The sequence below is a fragment of the Gouania willdenowi genome, chromosome 12, assembly GCF_900634775.1.
Source record: "Gouania willdenowi chromosome 12, fGouWil2.1, whole genome shotgun sequence".
Lineage (NCBI taxonomy): Eukaryota > Metazoa > Chordata > Actinopteri > Blenniiformes > Gobiesocidae > Gouania > Gouania willdenowi.
Genome location: NC_041055.1, coordinates 21,050,519 through 21,075,384, shown reverse-complemented (window position 1 = coordinate 21,075,384; position 24,866 = coordinate 21,050,519). Strand labels below are relative to the sequence as shown.

Here is a 24,866-nt window from a genome sequence, read left to right as displayed (position 1 = left end):
AAAAATGACAAAAAACAAAAATCACCCAAAATCAAAAGTAAGGCTATAGCAAGGCATATTTTTTCAAAAATTTCAACAAAAAAAAATTGAGTTAGGACCATCATTAGACCCTAAAAACTACTGCAAATATAATGCAAATACTTAAACAGGGCTAAGAAAGCATTAAGGCACAAAAAATGACAAAAAACTAAAATCACCCAAAATAAAAAGTAAGGCTATAGCAAGGCATAATTTTTCAAAAATTTCAACAAAAAAAAATCGAGTTAGGACCATCATTAGACGCTAAAAACTCCTGCAAATATAATGCATGTACTTAAACAAGGCAAAGAAAGCAGTAAGGCACAAAAAATGACAAAAAACAAAAATCACCCAAAATAAAAAGTAAGGCTATAGCAAGGCATTTTTTTCAAAATTTTGAAAAAAAAAAAAAATTGAGTTAGGACCATCATTAGACACTAAAAACTCCTGCAAATATAATGCACATACTTAAACAGGGCAAAGAAAGCAGTAAGGCACAAAAAATGACAAAAAAACTAAAATCACCAAAAATTAAAAGTAAGGCTATAGCAAGTCATTTTTTTCAAAATTTTTGGAAAAAAAAAAAATTGAGTTGGGACCATCATTAGACCCTAAAAACTCCTGCAAATATAATGCACATACTTAAACAGGGCAAAGAAAGCAGTAAGGCACAAAAAATGACAAAAAACAAAAATCACCCAAAATCAAAAGTAAGGCTATAGCAAGGCATTTTTTTCAAAATTTTGAAAAAAAAAAAAATTGAGTTAGGACTATCATTAGACCCTAAAAACTACTGCAAATATAATGCACATACTTAAACAGGGCAAAGAAAGCAGTAAGGCACAAAAAATGACAAAAAACAAAAATCACCCAAAATCAAAAGTAAGGCTATAGCAAGGCATTTTTTTCAAAATTTTGAAAAAAAAAAGAAATTGAGTTAGGACCATCATTAGACACTAAAAACTACTGCAAATATAATGCACATACTTAAACAGGGCAAAGAAAGCAGTAAGGCACAAAAAATGACAAAAAACTAAAATCACCAAAAATTAAAAGTAAGGCAAAAGCAAAGCTTTTTTTTCAAAATTTTGAAAAAAAAAAAATTGAGTTAGGACCATCATTAGACACTAAAAACTACTGCAAATATAATGCACATACTTAAACAGGGCAAAGAAAGCAGTAAGGCACAAAAAATGACAAAAAACTAAAATCACCCAAAATTAAAAGTAAGGCTATAGCAAGGCTTTTTTTTTCAAAATTTTTGGAAAAAAAAAAATTGAGTTAGGACTATCATTAGACCCTAAAAACTACTGCAAATATAATGCACATACTTAAACAGGGCAAAGAAAGCAGTAAGGCACAAAAAATGACAAAAAACAAAAATCACCCAAAATCAAAAGTAAGGCTATAGCAAGGCATAATTTTTCAAAAATTTCAACAAAAAAAAATTGAGTTTGGACCATCATTAGACGCTAAAAACTCCTGCAAATATAATGCACAAACTTAAACAAGGCAAAGAAAGCAGTAAGGCACAAAAAATGACAAAAAACAAAAATCACCCAAAATCAAAAGTAAGGCTATAGCAAGGCATTTTTTTTCAAAATTTTTGGAAAAAAAAAAATTGAGTTAGGACCATCATTAGACCCTAAAAACTACTGCAAATATAATGCACATACTTAAACAGGGCAAAGAAAGCAGGAAGGCACAAAAAATGACAAAAAACTAAAATCACCCAAAATTAAAAGAAAGGCTATAGCAAGGCATTTTTTTCAAAATTTTGAAAAAAAAAAAATTTAAGTTAGGACCATCATTAGACACTAAAAACTACTGCAAATATAATGCACATACTTAAACAGGGCAAAGAAAGCAGTAAGGCACAAAAAATGACAAAAAACAAAAATCACCCAAAATCAAAAGTAAGGCTATAGCAAGGCTTTTTTTCAAAATTTTGAAAAAAAAAAAAATTGAGTTAGGACCATCATTAGACCCTAAAAACTCCTGCAAATATAATGCACATACTTAAACAGGGCAAAGAAAGCAGGAAGGCACAAAAAATGACAAAAAACTAAAATCACCACAAATTAAAAGTAAGGCAAAAGCAAGGCTTTTTTTTCAAAATTTTGAAAAAAAAAAAATTGAGTTAGGACCATCATTAGACACTAAAAACTACTGCAAATATAATGCACATACTTAAACAGGGCAAAGAGAGCAGTAAGGCACAAAAAATGACAAAAAACTAAAATCACCCAAAATTAAAAGTAAGGCTATAGCAAGGCTTTTTTTTCAAAATTTTTGGAAAAAAAAAATTGAGTTAGGACTATCATTAGACCCTAAAAACTACTGCAAATATAATGCACATACTTAAACAGGGCAAAGAAAGCAGTAAGGCACAAAAAATGACAAAAAACAAAAATCACCCAAAATCAAAAGTAAGGCTATAGCAAGGCATATTTTTTCAAAAATTTCAACAAAAAAAAATTGAGTTAGGACCATCATTAGACCCTAAAAACTACTGCAAATATAATGCAAATACTTAAACAGGGCTAAGAAAGCATTAAGGCACAAAAAATGACAAAAAACTAAAATCACCCAAAATAAAAAGTAAGGCTATAGCAAGGCATAATTTTTCAAAAATTTCAACAAAAAAAAATTGAGTTAGGACCATCATTAGACGCTAAAAACTCCTGCAAATATAATGCATATACTTAAACAAGGCAAAGAAAGCAGTAAGGCACAAAAAATGACAAAAAACAAAAATCACCCAAAATCAAAAGTAAAGCTATAGCAAGGCACTTTTTTCAAAATTTTGAAAAAAAAAAAAATTGAGTTAGGACTATCATTAGACCCTAAAAACTACTGCAAACATAATGCACATACTTAAACAGGGCAAAGAAAGCAGTAAGGCACAAAAAATGACAAAAAACTAAAATCACCCAAAATTAAAAGTAAGGCTATAGCAAGGCTTTTTTTTCAAAATTTTTGGAAAAAAAAAAATTGAGTTAGGACTATCATTAGACCCTAAAAACTACTGCAAATATAATGCACATACTTAAACAGGGCAAAGAAAGCAGTAAGGCACAAAAAATGACAAAAAACAAAAATCACCCAAAATCAAAAGTAAGGCTATAGCAAGGCATAATTTTTCAAAAATTTCAACAAAAAAAAATTGAGTTAGGACCATCATTAGACGCTAAAAACTCCTGCAAATATAATGCACATACTTAAACAAGGCAAAGAAAGCAGTAAGGCACAAAAAATGACAAAAAACAAAAATCACCCAAAATCAAAAGTAAGGCTATAGCAAGGCATTTTTTTCAAAATTTTGAAAAAAAAAAAAAATTGAGTTAGGACCATCATTAGACACTAAAAACTCCTGCAAATATAATGCACATACTTAAACAGGGCAAAGAAAGCAGTAAGGCACAAAAAATGACAAAAAACAAAAATCACCCAAAATCAAAAGTAAAGCTATAGCAAGGCATTTTTTTCAAAATTTTAAAAAAAAAAAAATTGAGTTAGGACTATCATTAGACCCTAAAAACTACTGCAAATATAATGCATATACTTAAACAGGGCTAAGAAAGCATTAAGGCACAAAAAATGACAAAAAACTAAAATCACCCAAAATCAAAAGTAAGGCTATAGCAAGGCTTTTTTTTCAAAATTTTGAAAAAAAAAAATTGAGTTAGGACCACCATTAGACCCTAAAAACTACTGCAAATATAATGCACATACTTAAACAGGGCTAAGAAAGCATTAAGGCACAAAAAATGACAAAAAACAAAAATCACCCAAAATAAAAAGTAAGGCAAAAAATTTGAAACATTTTGGAATTTTTTTTCTGAGATAAGGTTATCATAAGACCCTATAAACTAGTACAACTATGATGAGCACACTTAAACTGGGATAAAAAGGCAGTCAGGCATAAAAAATGAGAAAAAAGTGAAAAAAAAAATGACAAACACCTAAAATCTGAGGTGAGGCTATAAAAGGCTTAAATTTGAAAAAATTTGGAATTTTTTTTCTGAGATTAGGCTATCATAAGACCCTCAAAACTAGTGCAAATATGAGGATCACACTTAAAATGAAATAAAAATGCATTAAGGCATATAAAAAGAGAAAAAATGACAAACACCTAAAATCAGGGGTAAGGCTGTAAAGGCATAAAATTTGAAATATTTTGGAATTTTTTTTCTGAGACAAGGCTATCATAAGACCCTATAAACTAGTGCAAATATGATGAGCACACTTAAACTGGGATAAAAATTCAGTAAGGTGTGAAAAATGAGAAAAAAGTGATAAACACCTAAATTCAGAGGTAAGGCTATAGTAAGGCATAAAATTTGAAATATTTTGGAATTTTTTTCTGAGATAAAGTATTCATAAGACCTTATAAACTAGTACAAATGTGATGAGCATACTTAAACAGTGAAAAATGAGCAAAAAGTGACAAACACCTTAAATCAGAGGTAAGGCATAAAATTTGAAATATTTTGGAAATTTTTTTCTGAGATAAGGCTATCATAAGACCCCATAAACTAGTGCAAATATGATGAGAACACTTAAATTAGGGCAAAAATGCAGTAAGGCATGAAAAATGAGAAAAAAGTGAAAAACACCTTAAATCAGAGGAAAGGCTATCGTAGTCTCAAAAAGAAATAACAATAAAACAATACAAAACACGTTTTAATACATATATTTCAACTGATTTGAAGTGTTGTTAGAAAAAAGAAACACATTTTTTTGCAGTAGTTTATTTTTTCAATCAAATTAAGCAGTTTTAGCTTTACAAAAAACTAATAATAATGTTAATAACATGTTGTTTATCTAAAGAGAAAGTTAATCATTGACAACTTAACTCTAAATTAGTGAATTCAAGAAATCACCAGTAACTTTATCCGTATTTTACTTCCGTAGATTTACATCTTTTCCACATGTGCATTCGCGCCCTTTGCTGGTTGTAAAGGCTTAAAACATCGACTATCTGTGGAAAACACTTAATATTCGTTTGAACAATACAATGATGACATATTCGAGAAGAAGCATAGCTTGTTAGCTCTCATTACCTCTTGGTCTAAATAAAATGTGTGTGTGCATATATTTATATACATGCATACTTTTACATACACTCATATTTATATACACATACACACTGTCCATACATATATACATTCATATTTATATACACATACACACTGTCCATACATATATACATTCACATTCTCTACCTTTCATCACCATGCCACATCAATTAATAAATAATCATTAAAGACCATTATCAATTGTACCCACTAAATAACCTGTTTTTGTACATTTTCTTGAACGGGTTGATATTTGGACTTTGCTTAGATTGCTCCACAGCTTGACTCCAAAAATGGATATACAGAAACTTTTCAAGGTTGAATTGAATGTTATGCAAGCTAATATATTACCAACTTGGTTAATTTTTTCTTCTTAATGTAGGACTTCTTTGTGAGGCAGCTCAAATGAAATCAGATGAGAACATTCTGACTAGGGCTGAACGATTAATTGCATTTGCGATATCGCAACATCATTTTTTTTTTTTTTTCTACTCGTCTGCACATGCTGTCAAAGGTCAACACCACAGGAAGTGCAATCATTATGAGACAGCAATGCATATTTTGTTCTTGCAATAAAATACATACATACATTTATTTCATTGCTTAATTGTGACCATCACCAGCTCTCCCTAATGAAGGGTAAGAAATCTTTTATCATAGGAAGGATATAAAAAGGGAGAGCAGTGTTACACCTTAGTGGAGGGGGAAGGGGAGGGGAAAGGGAGCAGGGAGGAGAGACTCAAGGTAGGAAATAGAAAAGGTGGGGAAGAATAGATTGTTTTGCAGTGAGGGTGAGATGTGAGGTTGTAGAATATATTGTGCTTATTATGTTGTGTAATCCAGCCAGTATGGTGACAAGTGTGAAGCTTAGCTATAATGGTGGTGGCTGTGAACAGGGGGAATGAGTGAATGGTAGTACCTAAAGCAGGTATTTGGGATTAACGTGTCTAAGGTTAAGCCCAGTATGAGTTTAATCCCACATCCCAAGGCGTGCCAGTGCATCGTATACCAGTATATGTGCAAAAAAACCCGCTACTGCAAACCCAGGAACTGCCCTTGGCCCGCAGATGCAGCCAGGCCAGCAGAAAGAGGCAGGCAACCCCTCCACGGCTGAGCAACCCCCCAGATGCCCCCAAGATCCCAGGCCGAGAGGCAGCCACCGCCCCCCACACACACATCCGAGGAAGCCCCAAGCAGCCAAGCACCCAGCACATCCCCCCACCGACCCCAACCCCAAGGCCCCCCGCCAGCATCCAGCACCCCCCACCCACCCACACCCAAGCACCCAACCCCCCGAGGGAAGGGGCCAGAGAGCCCCCCGCCCGAGACCCCAGCAGAGGAGCTAAGGCCCCCGCCCAGCAGACGGCCAGAGCCGCGCAGAACGGGCAGCCGGCGGGCGCCCGCCAGTGGGCCCAGAGCCAGCAGGGTCCTGACCCCAGGCCAGAAGGACCCGGAACGGAAGCAGCACCGAGAGCAGCGCCCCCAGGGACGACAACCACGCCCATAGTCGCCGAGGGCACCAAGGGGATGCTGCAAGCCACCCCGCCGGCCCACAGGCGCACCGACCAAGCACCCCAGAGCAAGCCAGATCGCCTTTCCTTGATGTCGCCTTTACGACATCATAAAACCCAGTTTTCTAATCTCGGACTGAAATTTTATTATTTTTTAGTGTTTTCCTGTCTTGTACTGTCCTGTTAAGTTCAGAGTGTTTAAGAAGTGCATTCCACATGTTTACATGTTTCATTAAATGTGAAGTTAGTCAGATATGTTGAAGAGGTAAGGCCACACATTTGTTTGCTTTAATGTTGTAATCTGTGCTTTAAAATTTACATTTTATATATATTTATAGTTTAAATAAATCTGAAATTGTTTATTTTGAAACAGATCGATTTATTGCTTGTGTTCATTGAAAAATACATGACAAGAGGCCCTTCAAAAAATAATGGCATATTAAATCGCGATATTGAGGTAAAAAAAAAATCGCAATTAGATTATTTTTCAAAATCGTTCAGCCCTAATTCTGACACAAATTCATGGGCCAGCACTGACCAATGTAAATTTGTTCATTGTGACCAGACTTACTCACGAGTGATTTTTTTTTTTTTTTAAATTATGATAAACCAAAGGAAATAGGTTGTATATTTGTTTTTTTTTAGCACTGGTGTTTGGTTGCTGTTAAGTTGAAGAGTTGAAAAATAATTTGAATAAAATTTTGAGGAATAACTGACAATTTCTTGCTCATTTTAAGAGGTATTTCGTATTTTGTAACACACTATTGATTTAGTCGTTTACAAACACAAAAGTGTAATTTATACAATTAATTGATGAAGAAATTGACGAAATACTCGACTACAAAAATATTGGACATCTGCAGCACTAAATGTGAGTGTCTCAAAGTGTTTTTCCAGGAATAACTTCATGCTGGTGTGTTGCTTTTTACCAATTTGTTTGTTTTAAAATATGAAAGCTAAGTGTACAATAATCACTCCTGTGAATATGTACATGTAGTGCAGTTACTGTTCATGTATGCAAATTGACAACTCACCATTAAATGTGTTATTTTTTTTTTTAATACATTATATTTTGGCTTAATTCTATTTGTCATTCAGATTTTACCTCAAATATTACCTTTGAATTAGAATAACATGAGAATTGTGATGTTAATGCTACAGTAGAAGTTTTCTTGATAATATTATGTTTACTGTTCCGAGATAGCAACTTCAGCTATATCACACATTTCAAACTGGTTTATTTTGCACTTCAAGTGGTTATTCAGCATTTTTTGGGTTTATTTGATAAACATGTTTTAAAGTGCAAAATTCCCTATCTTTTCCTTTTTTTTTTAAAAAAAAAAAAATGGGCACCTTTAGCATAATTTCTCAAAAACGGCAAGGTTGTGCGCAGAGAACTTTTTCGTGAGGAATCTTGATATATTTGTTATAAAATATTAAAAAAAATTGGTTGTGGCACCCAGGGTGGAACGAAACCCTATTTCTAGGGCTCTTTTTAGCTAATAACAACTTAAAAAAAGCAACTGATTTTCTGCCACCTGTCCCTGAACAGGATGATCAAAAACCTAACGTAACTCTGAAGAAAAGGTAGAAAAAGAACTAAAAACCTTAAACTGTCTGTCCCATAAGGCGGTGGCCCACTGGCCCACCCTCCCTCATAACAAATTAATACAAAAAGCAATCTGTTTTATCTGAGGGGTAACTTGATCAATGTTTGGGGCCAGATCGTTCTGTCACATCTTGAAAACACCCCAGGACCAAAGAAAGAAACAAAGGAGTGAGTTTTGAGTGGATTTATTTATTGTACACAGAGAAGTAATTCCAGGTAGCTGGATGTGGATGAGTTGAGGCAGGCTGGGGGCGCTGGAGTTTAAACGGAGAACACTGGAGAGAGAGAAAAAGAGATTCCAATGAGTGGTGAGTTAAGCACAGACGATGATTCCATAGAATAGCCTCGAGAGCTCGTGAGAGAAAACCATGTAAAACCACTCAGAAAGATGGACGCACTGGCGCTGATGAGGAGTCACAGCAGGGCTTAAATCCTGCTGCAGGTCATCAGCACTGATTCTAGGCAGGTGTGTTGATCTCCAGCAGACTTCTAGCAGCAGCCCCGCACCGCATCCTCAGAAAAACCATTTCAAAAACACAAAATATGAAAGAAAATACAGTACACAAAATTATAGCAATGACAGACAAGATGATTACCAAAATACAACATTAAAACACACAGTGATGCTAAAAACACACAAAAAGTCTTTTTTCTTTATTTTTTTAAGGCTCAGATTGGTCCTTATGACCCTCAGATCAGATACCATCACATTCTGCGAGGCGTGCTGCTGGTGGGCAGTAAACCCTCAGAGATGCTTCCACTGTTTGAGCAGCGAGAGGCCAACGTCACGGCGCAGTTGGAGGATTCTTCATCAGTCATTCCGCAGGAGCTGCAGACGACGGTTCATGTCTGCAAGTTGTTTTTGCACAAACATTGCTGTTACCGCCCAGAAACACAGGGTCAGATCAGACAACTAGGAACTCACATTTATAGATATTTAGTGATACTTGGCCTAAATCTCAGTTAAAATATTAATAGGTTTTATCTGTTCACTCGTGTTCTATCAAAAAACCTCATTTTCTATGGACTTCTGCCATGAGCTGTACCTACATCTGTTCTGTTCTAAATTTTTAAAAAAAAAAAACCAAATGCATTCAAAACAATTACACTATACAACAAGAACACTGGTTGCTTCATTTTGATTTGGAAATAGATGCACATAAATTCTCTGAGGACAAATTTCATAATAAGGATTAAATGCTTAGTGCATGCTAGTATAAGACTGATGAAAACCTGGAGGTTCTCTTAGAGAAAAATGACATGAAATCTAGAGAACATTACCCCGTGCACAGTGTCAGTTGTTAAATTTGAGTCCGGCTTAAAATATTGTATAGTTTTAAAAGTGTAGCATTCCTTATTTGTTTTTAGATCATTTGTTTTCATTTTGATCTTAAAAAGCTTTTCACACCATGTCTATGTCCTCAGACATGGTGTACGTGATCTTTCTCATGGCCAATTCCTGAAAGAAAAGGCGTCAAAAATGACTATCACTCTTTTACTCTCACTGAGCTTACTATAGTTCCCAGAAAACAATTCCTGTTAATTCTTTGTTTCAAGTGTAAGGGACTCTTTTTGTGCGGTTGTTATGGCTTTTGTGTTTATGTTGTCTTGTTCCTTCTTTATTTTAATGGTGCATTTGTTGGAATACCGTGACATGTTGCAGAACTATGTATGCATGAACCATCCAAACATGTAAGTGGTTACCGTGCTGTTTTAAGGGTCACATAGTCATATTTTCTTTGAACCACTAAACTGTTTTCTGTGATGTTGCAACCAGTTTGCTACTTGGTTGGAGTTAAAAACCAAAGCAGGGTTTGCTGCTCAGATGCACACGAGGAAAAGTAGATATTTTACAATGACTGTTCCTTAGCATGCTAATCTATAACTTTGTTGGATAAGCTACACCTTCATGAAGAAAGCCTAGTTCAGGGTTTAGGTGGACTATTTAAAGATTGTTATTCTACAATGATTTCAGCCTGGGGATTAGCTTTAACTGGCGAGACAATCTCGCACATAAGTTACTATATTTAGTGGTTTTATTGAAGAAGAAAAAAAAAAAAAAGACGAGGTCATATTTCCATGTCTGGCTTTGTGAGTTAATCAGTACTTGCATCATGGAAGTACTGCATTTCACAGCTCACTTCTGACACAAATATTGTTTTAAAAATGTGGCTGTACCTTTTTAATGACAGTAAACTGTCGGGAGGCATCCCTCGAAATTAAGCCAGGATCTTTGTCCCTCATCAGTTCCGTGTCTTCCGCACCAGGTCGGAAGGGGTTCGTGAGTCCAGCCTGCGTTAGCGGCCCAGATCTGTAGAGAAAATCTAGATATTTAGATAATGTTCAGCTGAAGAATCTAAAAATACACAAGAGCCCTCATTTATCAACCTTGCATGAAAACGGGTGCAAATCCGAGTGCACATTTAGTCGTAGGACAGGACCAACGTGTGATTCATATAACATTCGTATCTGACCAATCCCAGTGTACAAATGATCGGGTGTCGATCAATGCGGCAGCTGAATTCGATTGTCATTAACATGTGACGCCCTCCTGATTTGGAGGCCCCGCCCACTGAGGTCAAACAAGAAAAGAAACTTTTCCAAGATGAAAATCGACATCCTCACATCTCAGGTGGAGCAAAACAAAGATTTGCTTTTTAAACGTGTGAAAACTAGAATTTAAGAAGTGTATTTAAATGAGGTGTGGAAGAGAATCAGCTCCTACAGGTGAAGTCTGCCCCCCTGTGTGCACTAAGAGCAACTTCACAACAGAGGTCCTGAAGAGACGCACAAATGACGTTTATATCAAGCTCAGTCTGCACGCTTTAGGCAATAAATATTGCATTAAAACAAAATAACGATCTAAAGACGTAAAAATTTTTTTGAAAATGACTAAATACTGTCCCTTGTCTGTGTGTATTATGCCTTCATCAAATTTCACCTATAATTCATCACATTGATCCGTTTTGAATGTGTCTGCTTCTGCTTAAATGACAGCTGAGTTTTTTTTAATACTTGATTTTCAGTCTCAGTCAGATTTTGCTGTGCTGAACCACTAATCCCCACACTCAGATTATCATACACGATCTCAGACCTGACATGAGATCTGATCATAGCGAACGCTCACATCAAAATTGATAAATACCAAAGCTTGCGTGAATTTGGTCAAACACACGTCGTACGTTCACATCTGAACGTACGAACAGTTGATAGATTGGTTTTACTGTTTTTATGATCTCATGTGCAGCATTTTGGAAATGTTTTGTTGTTTAAATGTGCTATATTAATAATAAATGAGGGCCAATGACCAGACGAGTTCTGTATCATATCATCTCACCTCATCTCATCTGCCTCGTTGCTGAGTCTCACGCACTTCCCATCCAGCTCAACCTTGTCACTGTCCATGTCGTTGGGGCGTTGCCTCTTGGTGTTGTTGTGCAGAGATCGGGAGTGCTTATATTGCATGATTGCAGTACTTTTAACTGTTGAAAAAAAAATTACAATTTTCCTGAAATTATTACATAATATTTGCCTCACTTAAATAGAAATTGGTCACAAAATTGAAGAAATTTCAAGAGAAGATCCTGTTGGGACTGATATTTATCACTTATTGCTTGAATATTATCGGTTTCTTACATATTTAGTATTTTATGTAAACATAGAAGTGCAAACTAGGGCACAATAATGTGGAAAGTACTCGTTTTTCCACATGAAATCTGTGACCCACTTAAGGTCAAACTGCTCCGCATTTGGCCCCTGAACTAAAATTAGTTTGACATCCCGGCAGTAGGTGGTTCAGGCATCTGATGATGTTTTCTGAGCTTCTCTGCCTCATGTGAGCGTCTGACGACTTGTTTGAGACATTTTCCTACATCTATGAGGATTGTCAGGAGTGTTTTGTTCACACCTTTAAACTAAAAATACACAATTACAACTTCTACCAGCGACACACAGAATCTAAGTTGTGATATGATAGTGTTGGGTTGGTTCTGCTTTATTGGCCCCCCATGAGTAAACTAAACTAAACCTATTGTCACTAAGTTATCTGTGAATACTAGACATTGATCTACCTTAGTGCTGTAGGTTTCTTCAATCTCCTCTTTGTAGAGTTTAATCTGCCGTTCGTTCAGTCTGTCTGCCATTTTATTCCCATTGTCCTGCTGGTGGCTGTTGTCCAACTTCACCATAAGAGACTTCTGTTAGAGAAACACCAGCACATGCCCATCACGTCCCCTTTATACCACTACTAGACACAGCTGCTCTACTGGTCAGAGCATTTCATTACTCTGACCTCAGAATGAAGGTTCTTCTGGAACTCCAGCTCTTCTTTCAGCATCTGGATGCGGTTCTCCCCGTTCATCCTCCTCACCCTCTCATTTAGCAGCTTCTTTTGGATGTCGCTCAAACTGGTTTCCAGCTACGAGTGGAAGCAGAGAGAGGACAGGGGTTGGTAAAAAAAGTGGGCTTCAAACATCAGGGCGTAATATATGAGCGTTATAAGATGTAATGCATTGTTCACATAATTGCGGTATTACGGGAAAGTTTAGTGGAATTAGGGCTTCTAGGTTCTTGATGCTAGAGGTGGAACTGTTCCTGCTTACTTTCAAAGAACTGATTTTTTATGAGTAAGTAAATATTGCGTTTTAGGAAGCAAACATTTTTTCACCTTCATAACAAAAGTACTTAAGTACATTTTGGGCCATTTTCAGATTTTATACCTAACTCATTTATTTTATAATACATTTTGGTTTTAAATTATTATTAACTTAATTTCAATTATTCTAATTTAATTATTTAAATTTAAAGATTTTTTTAAATTATTTTAGATTTATTTTTAAATGTTTCTAGATTATGTTTGTGTTATTATTTGTAACAGTATTTTGAAATGTATTATTGTATAATATAAAAATACATGAGTTTTGGATTCAAAGACAAAAACTACACAGGCACTTTTGTTGTCAGGGTGGGGATTTAAAAAAAAATGTGTGTTTTTAAAGATTAAATAGGTATAAAAAATACTTTTATTATGATAAAAAGTAGTTCTTTTGAAAAATAAACTTTTTGATTGTGCATTGTAAGCACTTCATAAATAAAAGCCCTTCAAAATAAAAGCTTAATGCATTTAATTTTTTTTGGTCAAGGAAAAAAAGTCAATTTATCCATTTCTACACATTGTGCTCAGGAAATGAGGAAGATGATGAGGAACTATCTGTTGATGAGCTGATCACAAACAGACCTAATGATGGTTTGTTTCCACCTCACCTTGGCGACCTCGGAACTCTTCAGAGCCTCCAGATCCTGGAGCTTCTGCAGGGCTGCAGAAAACTCAGACTCCTTTTCAGTGTTCCTATGCAAACAATGGGAGAGGATGGATTTAATAAACATGCATGCTGTACAATGCAGTTATCATAAAGGTAATTAACCAGAGTGGAAACCATTGCATGGTTGAACAAGGCTGCGATAATGTAATGTTTAGTTTCATATATATAATATACAGTATATTAACAGCCAATCCATTTCGATTTATTGTATCAAAAAGTTTTTTTGCTTTGTTTCAGCATTGAAATTCTGTTGTTGAGAATTGACTCATTCATCTCTACAACCTTAACTCGGACATTCTTCAATTTTCTGTATTACTTTCTAGGACAATTTTGCACGTCTTAAACTTATGTAGCTCAGCCAGAAGTATTAGTATCATTATATAATATGTGTATTTAACCATTTCAGAGGTTTTACACTTCACACAAAACAAGTTTCGATTTTCCTTAAAATGATGGGAGTGAGCAAAATAATTGTATTCATTATCATTATTGTTGTTTAATGTTAGAACTTTAAATGTGTATATACTATACCTATTATATATATGCATATGGGATTGAAACTTTACGCTGCGGGATGTAAGCATCTTTCCTTCAAAATTATATATATATAAATAAAAATATATAACTTAATGTTATTATTACTACCATTATTATTATTATATTGTTGTATGATCATCAAAACTTGTATTTCTTAAAAATGGTTAATTAAACTATTTTTACATTACTATTCTTGTTGTATTAATAATAATAATTTAAAGCTCTGCTTATTATTATTACTAATACTATTGTTGTTGATGTTATAATTGTACTTGTGTTTAATACAAATGTGTTTTCGAGTGTTTCATTATTACTATTACTTAGGACTATCATCATCTGTGGATTGTTTGTGTGGGGTTTTTTGTATGTAAAGTTTTAATGATGTATAGCACTTTGAATTATATTGTATTAATGAAAAGTGCTCTATGAATAAAATTTGATTGATTGATTATACTTATTGCCATGATGAAAATTTGACTGGCTCGTCAGAGGGTAAGTCAAAGCAAAAATCTTAATGTACATATTTGGACGACCTGGTGAACTTTGATTCACCTGGCTTTGAGCTAAGTGGTCAGCGAGCAGCTTGTCGATCTCCGGCTGCCATATTGCTTGTTCCTTGGCCACCGAGTCTGGAGACTTCTGAATGTCGGCCAGCTCCATGTTGTAGGTGGTCATCAGCATCATGTCCAACTTCGCGAAGTCAAGCTCCAAGTCGGTGTCCTCGGACTCAATGGACTTTGCCCTGTTGGAAAATTCTGGTTCCTCCTGTAATTGGTTCGGGGAGATGGGGGCATTGACATCTCGAGGAGTGTTCTGGGCGTTGTCCATTGCACTTCTTTTGTTTACCTATTCACTGGCAAGAGATTCATGAGAAAAATTAGTCTTTTGTAAATCCTCATCCTGAGTGTTGACTCACTTACACTATTCCAATCAAACCACAAAGTTTACATAAAGTTAAAAGGATACTGATGAGCAGTTTTGTAAGGCACTCAGGAATGTTGAAAGACTTTTTAAGGCCTCTGAAAGTCCACAGCTTCACAAAACTGGATTATTGTCAATGCTCATTTCTTTAAAAAGTTGTGATAAAAAATAACTCCTTTCATTGGTTTATATTCAGAGCTAAAGAGGAGCTGCTGCATGCTTTTTGGAAACTTTTAAGGCAGTGCTTCCAGATGTGAAAGTAATGGATTAGAAGTACTCACATTATTGGAATTGAATTGCTTTTATGGGTACTTTTACCATTTTTTTTTTTTTTTTGTACATTTCTAAATCAGTAATTAGTTTGTATTTAAGTACATTTTATAAGAAGTAAAGTAATTTGTTACATTTTTACACCCAACCGTTAGAGTAAATTATTATTTTTTGTGATTATATTTTTATTTCCAACCTTAGGTCAGCAGTTTTTGAAAGTTATGAACATTGAACATAATCCATTGTTTAATGTCCAACACCATGAATTTATTGGTGTTATTTGATTTGAAAAAGAACTGAACAATTGGACAAAACTTATTTTATACAGATTCCTTTGTGAAAAATAAATAAAATCTAAATTGTGCAATATTTGGTCTCTTTATAAGTTTATACACAAGATGTTTACTGTATATAAGCAAACCATGGCAAGCCCCCCAGACACCAAGCCGAGAGGCAGCCACCGCCCCCCACATACACACCCATGAAAGCATCCAGAAGCCGAGGAGCCAGCGCACACCGCCCCCAACCCCAAGGCCCCCCACCCTCACCCCGAATCCCCCGAGGGGAGGGCCCAGAGAGCCCCCCGCCCACAGACCACAGCAGAGGGGCCAAGGCCCACGCCCAGCAGACGTCCAGAGCCGCGACGAACGGGCAGCTGGCGGGCACCCGTCGGTGGGCCCAGAGCCAGCAGGGACCGAACCCCAGGCCAGAAGGACCCAGAACAGAAGCAGCACCGGGAGCAGCACGCCCGAGGACAACGACCACAGCAACTTAAAACATGTTTGCAGTGATAGATAGATATAATGATTACAATCAACAATAAAATCCCAACTCAAGTGCCATGATTACATTAAAAAGAGGGGCCCAAACATGTGTTTAAAAAGGTTGGTGGGATTAAAAACAGTGACAGGTAAAAAGATTCACTCACGGTCCTAAAGAAAACACAGGTTCTTTTATAGCCCTTTACACATCCAGACAATATGGGAATTTAACCCATCACTAAAAGAAATGCATAAAACCAGTTTAACAACCATAAAATGTGTTTAAGTGCCTGTGTTGCACTTACACATTCAACTGGAGATTTCACCATGTTACTGGCCAGAGGAGCAGTCCCGTTCTGATTTTATCGTTTCTTAAAGTGCAATGCATTTGTTTATGTTAAAAGACCGCATGTAAAGTGACTAGTGCAATTAGCTTCAAATGGTTTAACAAACTTACAGATTTCTTTCAGAACTCCGTACACAGCAGCCGTGTCGTGATTTAAGTGGGGAGCAGAGAGGGGAACGGACTGATTGTGCCCCGGTTAAATAGGTCCGTCAATACAACGGACGTCCCCTTTAGTTCCTACCACTGACTTCCGTTCACACATTACACATAATTTAAGCGAACTACGTTCAACCCCTTTTGTTGGAGAAAGATCATTTGAACAGTACACTTCTTATTCCAGGAAGCGCTACTGTCGACGGACTTATGGACCCAATATCCTGTAGCAGAAGTAGAGGTTTAGGGGTGGATAATCAGAAACAGAATACGTTTAATTGCCAAGTATACCTTTAATGCAATACGAGGATCGTGTTTTGGTGTAATGGTGCAACAATAACTACAGAGAAAAAAAGACAAGAACTATGATAACAGTGTTAAGACATAAAAATGGTTTTAAAAAAAACGTTTTTTTTTTTTTAAACGAGACCTTATTAATAGTGCAAAAATGAGGAGCACACTTAAATTAGGGTAAGAATGCTGTGAGGCAAGAAAAATGAGAAAAAAATGACAAACACCCCAAATCAAAGGTAAATATGGAAAAAAACTTTGGATTTTTTTTTTCTGAGATAAGGCTCTCACAAGACCTTAAAAACCAGTGCAAATATGATGATCACATCTACATTGGGGTAAAATTACAGTAAGGCATGAAACATTTGAAAAAAGTGACAAACACCCCAAATCAGAGGTAAGGCTATAGTAAGGCATAAAAATGGAAAAAAAACTATGGATTTTTTTTCTTCTAGATGGCAAGGATTGAACCCAGGGCATCAGACATGTAGACTAAACCAATTACGATAACAAAAACTGTTGAAGTGGGGACATGTTGAATAAATTATTTATTAGTATAATGCATTGAGGAAACACAAAACAATTATTCCTTAGATTTAGTAACAATACGTTTCAAACCGCAATTATGAAACTTAATCATGTTTATTTACTGTAATTAGGATTTGAGGTATTATAATATATATTATTCATATTATAATTTTTTGCCCAGTATTTTACAATAAAGACTCCAACATGTGGGTTACATAATTTTAGACAAAAATATTTTACACATTTGTATATTTGAAACTTTTTTAAGATAAAATTTGACTTTAAATTGATTTATAATGAAATAAAAAAATATATATAATTGCAGGATGTGAACAAATGTATTGTTTAGGCCCATAAAATAATTCCAATGTGTTTGTATTCATTAAGAATTTGATTTAAAACACTGAAATCTGTAGGATTGCACTTGCAACACACTTGTTTAATTCTGTATGCTATTTATGAAACGAACCACAACCGTTTCCAGCTATAGGCAGACAAAGCAATTGCATAGGGCCCCACAAGCCACCAGGGGGCTGCCAAAGAGAATGCTACACCTAATCTGTGGAGAATTACATGTCTTTAACCTTATTACGAATCCCTTATTAGTTATCCTTACTTTATTTGCTTAAAAATAAGAAATGTGGCGTATAAGAATAACAAATTCAATGGCTTTTTTTGATCCAGCGTTTGTGCAGATGCCTCTGAGGAAGACTGACAGTTGGCAGGAGATCAAAGTAAATTTCCTGAAAAAAGTTGTCAAAATGAATGAGACTGTAACATATTATTTCAAAAAAGAACACATTAGATTAGACATTGGATTTAGCTGTGGATAGAGTTTCTAAGTCGCGTTCTTGCATTTAACAAATTCAAATAAACATTTTAATTGACTGTGATGACGATCAAGTGAAACACAAGGTTCGCCGTTCTTGTTTATATTACTGCATTTTATTGAATATAATAAACCATTTGCTCTCATTTACCAAAATAAAAATGGTTCAACATTCAAAATATAAAGATCCAGTTTAATGAGTTCTCATGATGCCCCCTCCCCCCACCCCCCACCCTGACTCTGATATGATCGTAGCTGCCTGTGAATGACATCTTGAAACATCAGCAGCACACACACACACACACACACACACACACACACACACACACACACACACACACACACACACACACACACACACACACACACACACACACACACACACACACACACGGACTCTAGGGTTACAGTGTTGGTTGGTTTCAGTGTCCGTCGTTGGACCAGAAGCAGACGATGAAACAAAGACCAGTGACCCAGCTTTTAATGGTGAGAGTGACATGATGGTACTTTACTCATCGGACCAAACTGGCTGTAATGCATTATGGAAAAAAAAAACCCTCTTTTCTTTAAACCTTTGTACAGATTAGATCATCTCTCAAGTAAATGGAAAAATAGACGTTTACTAAATCATCGGTAAACAACAATAAAAGCTATCTATGCAATTTATTTGCCAGCACTTAAATAGCATTATTTAAAACAACGTAGCACAGCCGTACTGCACGCACAGATTCTTTAGTGACGCTGGGTTTAACTGAATCTCGAGAAGAGTGTTTGATTTGCATAAGGGTCAAAGTAAATCCAGCTTCCTGCACCTCAAACAGATCAATGGATGGTTATTACGATATGATGTCACACTGAGGAAAAAGGGAGTAGCACCTGTTACATGTGTATGATTTGATTTCAACACAATCAAAACGTGTGACATCACTTAATAAAAAAAATAAGTACGTTAACTTTTGGTCAATGGATGTGGACAAAAAAAAATAAAATAAAAAATAAAAAAATATGCATTTTCCAAGTCTTGTCACATGGTTTTTCAAAACAAAAAAAAGCCAGTTGAAACGTGTCAAGGTGGAGAAATACAATAGATTCTGACTTTGAATGCATGTATAACTTCACGGACTCCTTCTCACAATGGTTTGGTCCATGAACCTGCAGCAGGACTGACTGTGTGAGCTCCAGTGAGTCACTACTTTGCTAAAGTTTTACCTAAAGCAAGAACAATGTTGTTTGCTACTTCAGTTCATAGGAAGAAAAATGTAAATAGTTGAAACAGTACAGCCTTTAGTTCACTCCATTACCTTCTGCTAACTGATGATACAGAAAAATAAGAAGCTTAACGTAGGATTGAAGTGAAAAACATCACTTTGAAAGGCAACAAATCAAATAATGCAAAATGATCTGCGATAAATGATTAATCTTTCTGTATTTCCATCTTTCATGAGAGCATCTGATGCTCCTAATAATAATATAAACTGCATGTGGAAAATTCAGGCCCTTGGACTTGTGTAGTTGATGACCCCTGCCAGGGTTGGGATCAATTGTAATTGTAATCGCGTAATTGATAATTCATTACACTTATGGCATAATTATAATTCAAAAAATCTGTTGCTGTTGCAATCATAATTTAAATGTAATTGAGTTCAGATAACTGACTGCAATTGGAATTCTATGGAATTTCATTGAAATTCTACAAAAACTGCTTGTTTAAGTTTTAACGCAAAACTGGGAAACCATGTTACAGTTTTATGGTTCACACACATGTAGTTAATTATTAAAATGTGCTTCATATCACCTTTTCCCACTACCTGTCAGTTCTCTTCAGGATCATTTTACCATTTAAAAAAAATGAAATTTAAGGGGTATAGAGACTCCCACACCAAAAATATTAATACCAATATTTTCATTGATTAGGAAGTCTAACAATGTAACCAAGAAATGAGAAACAATTTAGATGATTGATAATATATTTTAGTGTATTTTACAGCTTATTTAAAACACGGGTCAAAACAGATCCGTTCTCATAACAGAAAGCTAACGCAAGAGATATTTATTTATTTAAAGGCTCAGTAAGTGTGATTAATTGAATTAGTAATTGAGAATGTCATTGTAATATGGGGAAAATATTAATTGGAATTTCAATTGGAATTGGAAAAAATGCAGGTCACCATAATCATAATTCAGTTGAAATTGAAAAAATGTAATGGACCCCAACCCTGACCCGTGCTTTAGACTAGGACATGTATTTAAAAGCTGCAGAAGACGCATCATGGTACACCTTCAGTTTAGGCGTTTAAACAAAAAGTGTGTTCTAAAACACACACAGGAGGAGTGTTAACCAGATGGCATGTAACACATGTTACACGCCTACGTGCTTAGAGGAGGGGCCTGCTGGTTATGAGTAAAAGTAGAAACGTCCAAATATTCACTGAAGGCATTCTTTTTTGGCATCCAAAGCTCTTCTCCAATAGACAACAAAGAAAAAGGTGGATAAACGTACAGACATCTTCTAAAAACTTTTCTTATATTGCACATCTTTAAAAACCACTGAGGTGACACGTGTGGCGTGAGCGTGTAAACCAGTGACTCTAACCCTGGGATCTTATATTCTTCGTCGTATGTTGCCTTTCCTCGCCACCAACAAGCGTCCCTTACAGCAGCAGCGTTTCTCCTCTTCTCCTCTGAGCGGTGTCCAACCAGAGGATGGCAGGCCTTTAGATGGACCACAGAGAGTGAAAATGTCCCAGTTGAACTTGATTAGAGCGTAATGGTATCTTTAGAGAGTCTCTCACGCTCGCTTTAACATGGAGTCCCCGTGAGGCTCCGTGCACAGCAGTTCATCCCCACGCTTCACCTCAGGACTTAGGACACGTGCACGCCTGGAGGGCTGCTCTGACGTGCACACACACACGCACACACACGCGCATACACACAGTTCTTAGGACTTGAAGACATGCACGGCCCGCACTATGTACTGCCTGCAGATGGGGCACTCGCTCAGTCTCTTGCCACATTTGGTGCATGTGACCATGTGACCACATTCCAGCAGCACACAGTCGATCATGGCGTCCATGCAGATGCGACACAGGTTCTCATCAGCAGCCAGCTGAGCTTTGACTCCATCTGTGGACGGAGATGTAAAAAAGATGTTTAGTGTATGTGCTCACTCCACAGATAACATATTAAACCTGCCTTGAGCATGAGGAGAGAACTGCATTTTAATATCATAATCTTATGTATACTAGTTAAATCTTTGCATTTGTGTGTTTGGTTGAAAGTAATGGTTCACAAGTACTCGCGTTACTGTAATTGAGTTTATGTTATGGGTACTTGTGCTTAAAGGTGCAGTCTGCAACTCTTATAAAAGTTACTTTTTGTCATATGTGCTAAAGCTGTCACTATGTAAGGACAGCTTTACATCCAACTAGTAGTTTGTGTGAAAAAAACAGGCTCATTGAGTTCCCCCTGCTCCTGCAGTCTTTGGCAGATTGCCAGAATGCACCGCGACCGAGCAAAAAGAACCAATCAGAGCCAGGATTGTGTTTGATGGACTGTCTGACAGCTATTGCTTACAGTCCCCGCCCCTTTCTCGGAGCTAGAGCGCCGTCTTTTTTTACACTGTATGGTCTGGAGGAGTAGAAGATGGAATTGGTGACTTTTCTGCTTGAAAGGTAATTACTGCTGCTTGATATATCGTATATGCCACCACTAACTTCTGGGACAAAATTCAGGCTAACATAAATCACATGACGGTCAAGCATTTTTGACTTCCGTTGTCGCAACTCTTTCTCTATACGGCTCTGGGAGAAAGTTTAAACTTATTAGTCCCACCCCTTTTGTTTTTTGTGATTTTTTAAATGTATTTCCATTTTCTTGTCTCTTCATAAACTGCTGACCTCAGGCATGGCACTGTTTTAAAGTTCATAAATGTAGCTCTGTACTTAGAGCCTGAGAATCAAATTTATTGGTGTTATTTTATTTAAAAAAACAATTGCACATTTTGACAAACCTTTTATTTTATACAGATGGCTTTGTGGAAAATAAATTAAGTTTATGTTCCGATTGTGGTAGATTTTGTCTCTTCCCTTTTTAAAGTTTATACGTGAGATGTTTACTGTATGCAAGGGAACGGTGGTAAGATTTATTACCAAAAATAAACGTGTGTGGGGGGGTGAAAATAACTAGTAACTTCTACTTTGAGTACTATTTAATGAAGCTACTTTTTACTTGTACTTGAGTATTTTCTGTATGACTTTTAGTTCGTGTGCAACCAAAGTGATAAGGTCGAGGGAAGTACATTTTTTTGGATGAAGATATGTGGAAAAGTCAAACAACAAACTCTCCAGTCATATGAATTACATTCCAAAAATGAGTTTTAATCACGGTCATTCTTTCTATTTTCATACTCTTTTTGTCCATCTGCAGCCCTTCTGTTACTGTATATTTTTCACAATATAAATGAATAATTATGCAGAAAGTGTTTTTCTTTTCTTCCAGCTTTATAATATTATGTTTTATATATAAATATGTAACGCGAGCACACGTATGGACCTTTACTCCGCACCATTATGGAAGGATGCTTGTTTGGTGATGGAGCATGCATTTGTGCAGATGGGTTCAATATGTGTACAGCACTTTAGTCCATGAAGAGTGTCACAGCATATGCAGACATCTCAGTTGTAGTGACACATGCTAATTGCGAAGCAGACAGTCAGACACACTGTCAGCATGCTGGTGATGAATATGAGCCCAATGATTGATCGCTGACTGATCAGAGACACACCCTCTATATCTTTTTTAACACAGTGTGTACATATTATTTATTTTAAATATCAAGGCAAAACAATGCAATTCTGCGACAACAAACCACTGAAAAAAAACCCCAACCTATTTTATTAATTAGAATAACACACTATAACACTATAATGCAATGGGGGAGGTAAAATAAATAAAAAAAATGTCATGAAAATATTACAAATATGGGCAGGAGATTGCTTGTAAACAGCAAATAAAGAGCAGGCTGTCCTAAACGATCACAAACATCTCCAATGTTGTTTCAATCGCCACAAGTTTAGACTTATAATCAATATTTAATTAAGAAAAAACACATACAGTGATTGTAAAGGGTGTCTCATGTTTATTATACCTTTTAAAAATTTATTTATTTTCATATCAACTTTTCCTACTACCTGTCAGTTCTCTTCAGGATAATATTAGCATTTATATATATATATATATAGTGACAGAAAAAAGGCTCAGACTCTCACACCAAAAGTATTAATACCAATATTTTCATTGATTAGGAATTCTAACAAGGTAACCAATAGATGAGAAACAAATTAAATGATAGATAATATATTTTTTTTTGTGTATTTTACAGCTTATTTAAGACATGGGTCTAAACTGACCAGTTATTATAAGAGATGCTAACAGAAAGCTAACACAACAGGAAAGTTAATTTTTTATGGGGTTATTTATTTCAGGCTCAGTAATTGAGAATACATGTATTTGAACCTTAGTAATTGAGAACATAATTGTAATCGACTTTCAGGGGAAAATAATATGTGTAACTTTATTTGTAATTGAAAAAAATGCTCGTCACAGTAATTGTAATTGAGTTGTAATTGAACATGGATAATTAAAGACGCACTTGGAATTAAAAAAATGTAACTGACCCCAACCCTGATTCATTAACAGGAAGAGAATGAACACAGGTGACAGGAAGTGAACGCAGGAGGAATTTAAATGCGGCGTAAACACAAACACCGCCATGGGTCAGTGAAGGTATGATGTGAGGATGAGATGAATCACTGAATCATAATCACAAGTTGATCTTTTACAAATAACACCTTACCTCCAACTCCACTGTTGCAGAGAGGTGGAGGAAATGTCACCACTTGATAAAGAAAAACGAGCCACAGTTCAGAAAACGGATTAGTTTGGGCCAACATTGAGTTTTTTTTTTTTCTTCTCATGAACAATGGAGAAACAGCGACGAAGCAGAATTCTTTGCACTTAATGGTGTTACAAATAATTAAACGTGGCTAAGTGTAATTCATCAACATTAAAGGAAAATGTCATATAACTCGATGGCATGGAGGAGAATTAAAAGGAATCATTACCTGCCGTTATGCTCACATTCTCCACTGAAGAAGAAGGAAAAACAAGAGGAAATGAACTGTTATGCAAAGTGGTAATTATCAAAGCAAGGCAGACAAATAAAAGATATGAAATAAATAATAAAATAAAGCATAATGAAAAGAAAGAAAAACATATACATGATTCTATAGGGGATTTATATGTTATCGTGTAATGTATGTATACATTGTAATTGGATGTAATTAGTAATAAAAAAAGTAAAGTAATAAATAGATGAAGTAGTTTATACTCAAAATTATAGAAAAGGTTTTTTTTAGTAACTTTAACTAATGATTTTTGAGTAAATGGAACTATATTTGTTTATAAGTAAGCATAATTTAAAAATAATACAACTATGTAATTACATGCTTAGAATGATAAAGTCCTGTTATTTATGTTGTTTCAAATGGGGATTATTTAAAAATAAACTTAATTCATATAGCACTTTAATTTAACTGTGATTAAAAACTATGAGTAGCCACTCATCCAACCTTTTACCTTAAATGTTGACTTTTATGTTAATCAACTCAAAAAATTCAGGCAATCATTTGC

The 24,866-nt window shown here is 35.6% G+C and overlaps 1 protein-coding gene and 1 long non-coding RNA gene across 5 annotated transcripts in view; both read right to left on the bottom strand.

Moving 5' to 3' along the window:
* Nucleotides 1-8,388: 8,388 nt before the first annotated feature.
* On the bottom strand, nt 8,389-16,596 carry LOC114473744 (uncharacterized). Of its 3 annotated transcripts, XR_003675290.1 has the most exons (10): nt 16,487-16,596; nt 14,630-14,930; nt 13,482-13,566; nt 12,511-12,636; nt 12,290-12,415; nt 11,557-11,701; nt 10,398-10,530; nt 8,923-9,095; nt 8,618-8,732; nt 8,389-8,494 (listed from the first exon to the last, which is right to left on the bottom strand). It is a non-coding gene; the product is annotated as an uncharacterized LOC114473744 (long non-coding RNA). The 3 variants fall into 3 exon arrangements; XR_003675288.1 differs by having other exon boundaries at nt 8,618-9,095; XR_003675289.1 differs by having other exon boundaries at nt 8,618-9,068.
* Nucleotides 16,597-20,048: 3,452 nt separating this feature from the next.
* Nucleotides 20,049-24,866, bottom strand: part of rnf34b (ring finger protein 34b) — a 31,179-nt gene continuing 26,361 nt past the window's right edge. The window contains exons 6-8 of one of the 2 annotated variants that reach the window (XM_028463513.1): nt 24,299-24,322; nt 24,031-24,072; nt 20,049-21,299 (exon numbers count right to left, since the gene is read on the bottom strand). In XM_028463513.1, the coding sequence (XP_028319314.1) occupies nt 21,115-21,299; nt 24,031-24,072; nt 24,299-24,322 (251 nt within the window). In that variant the 3' untranslated portion in view covers nt 20,049-21,114. The remainder of the gene's footprint in view (nt 21,300-24,030; nt 24,073-24,298; nt 24,323-24,866) is intronic. The other variant, XM_028463514.1, reaches the window with a different exon arrangement.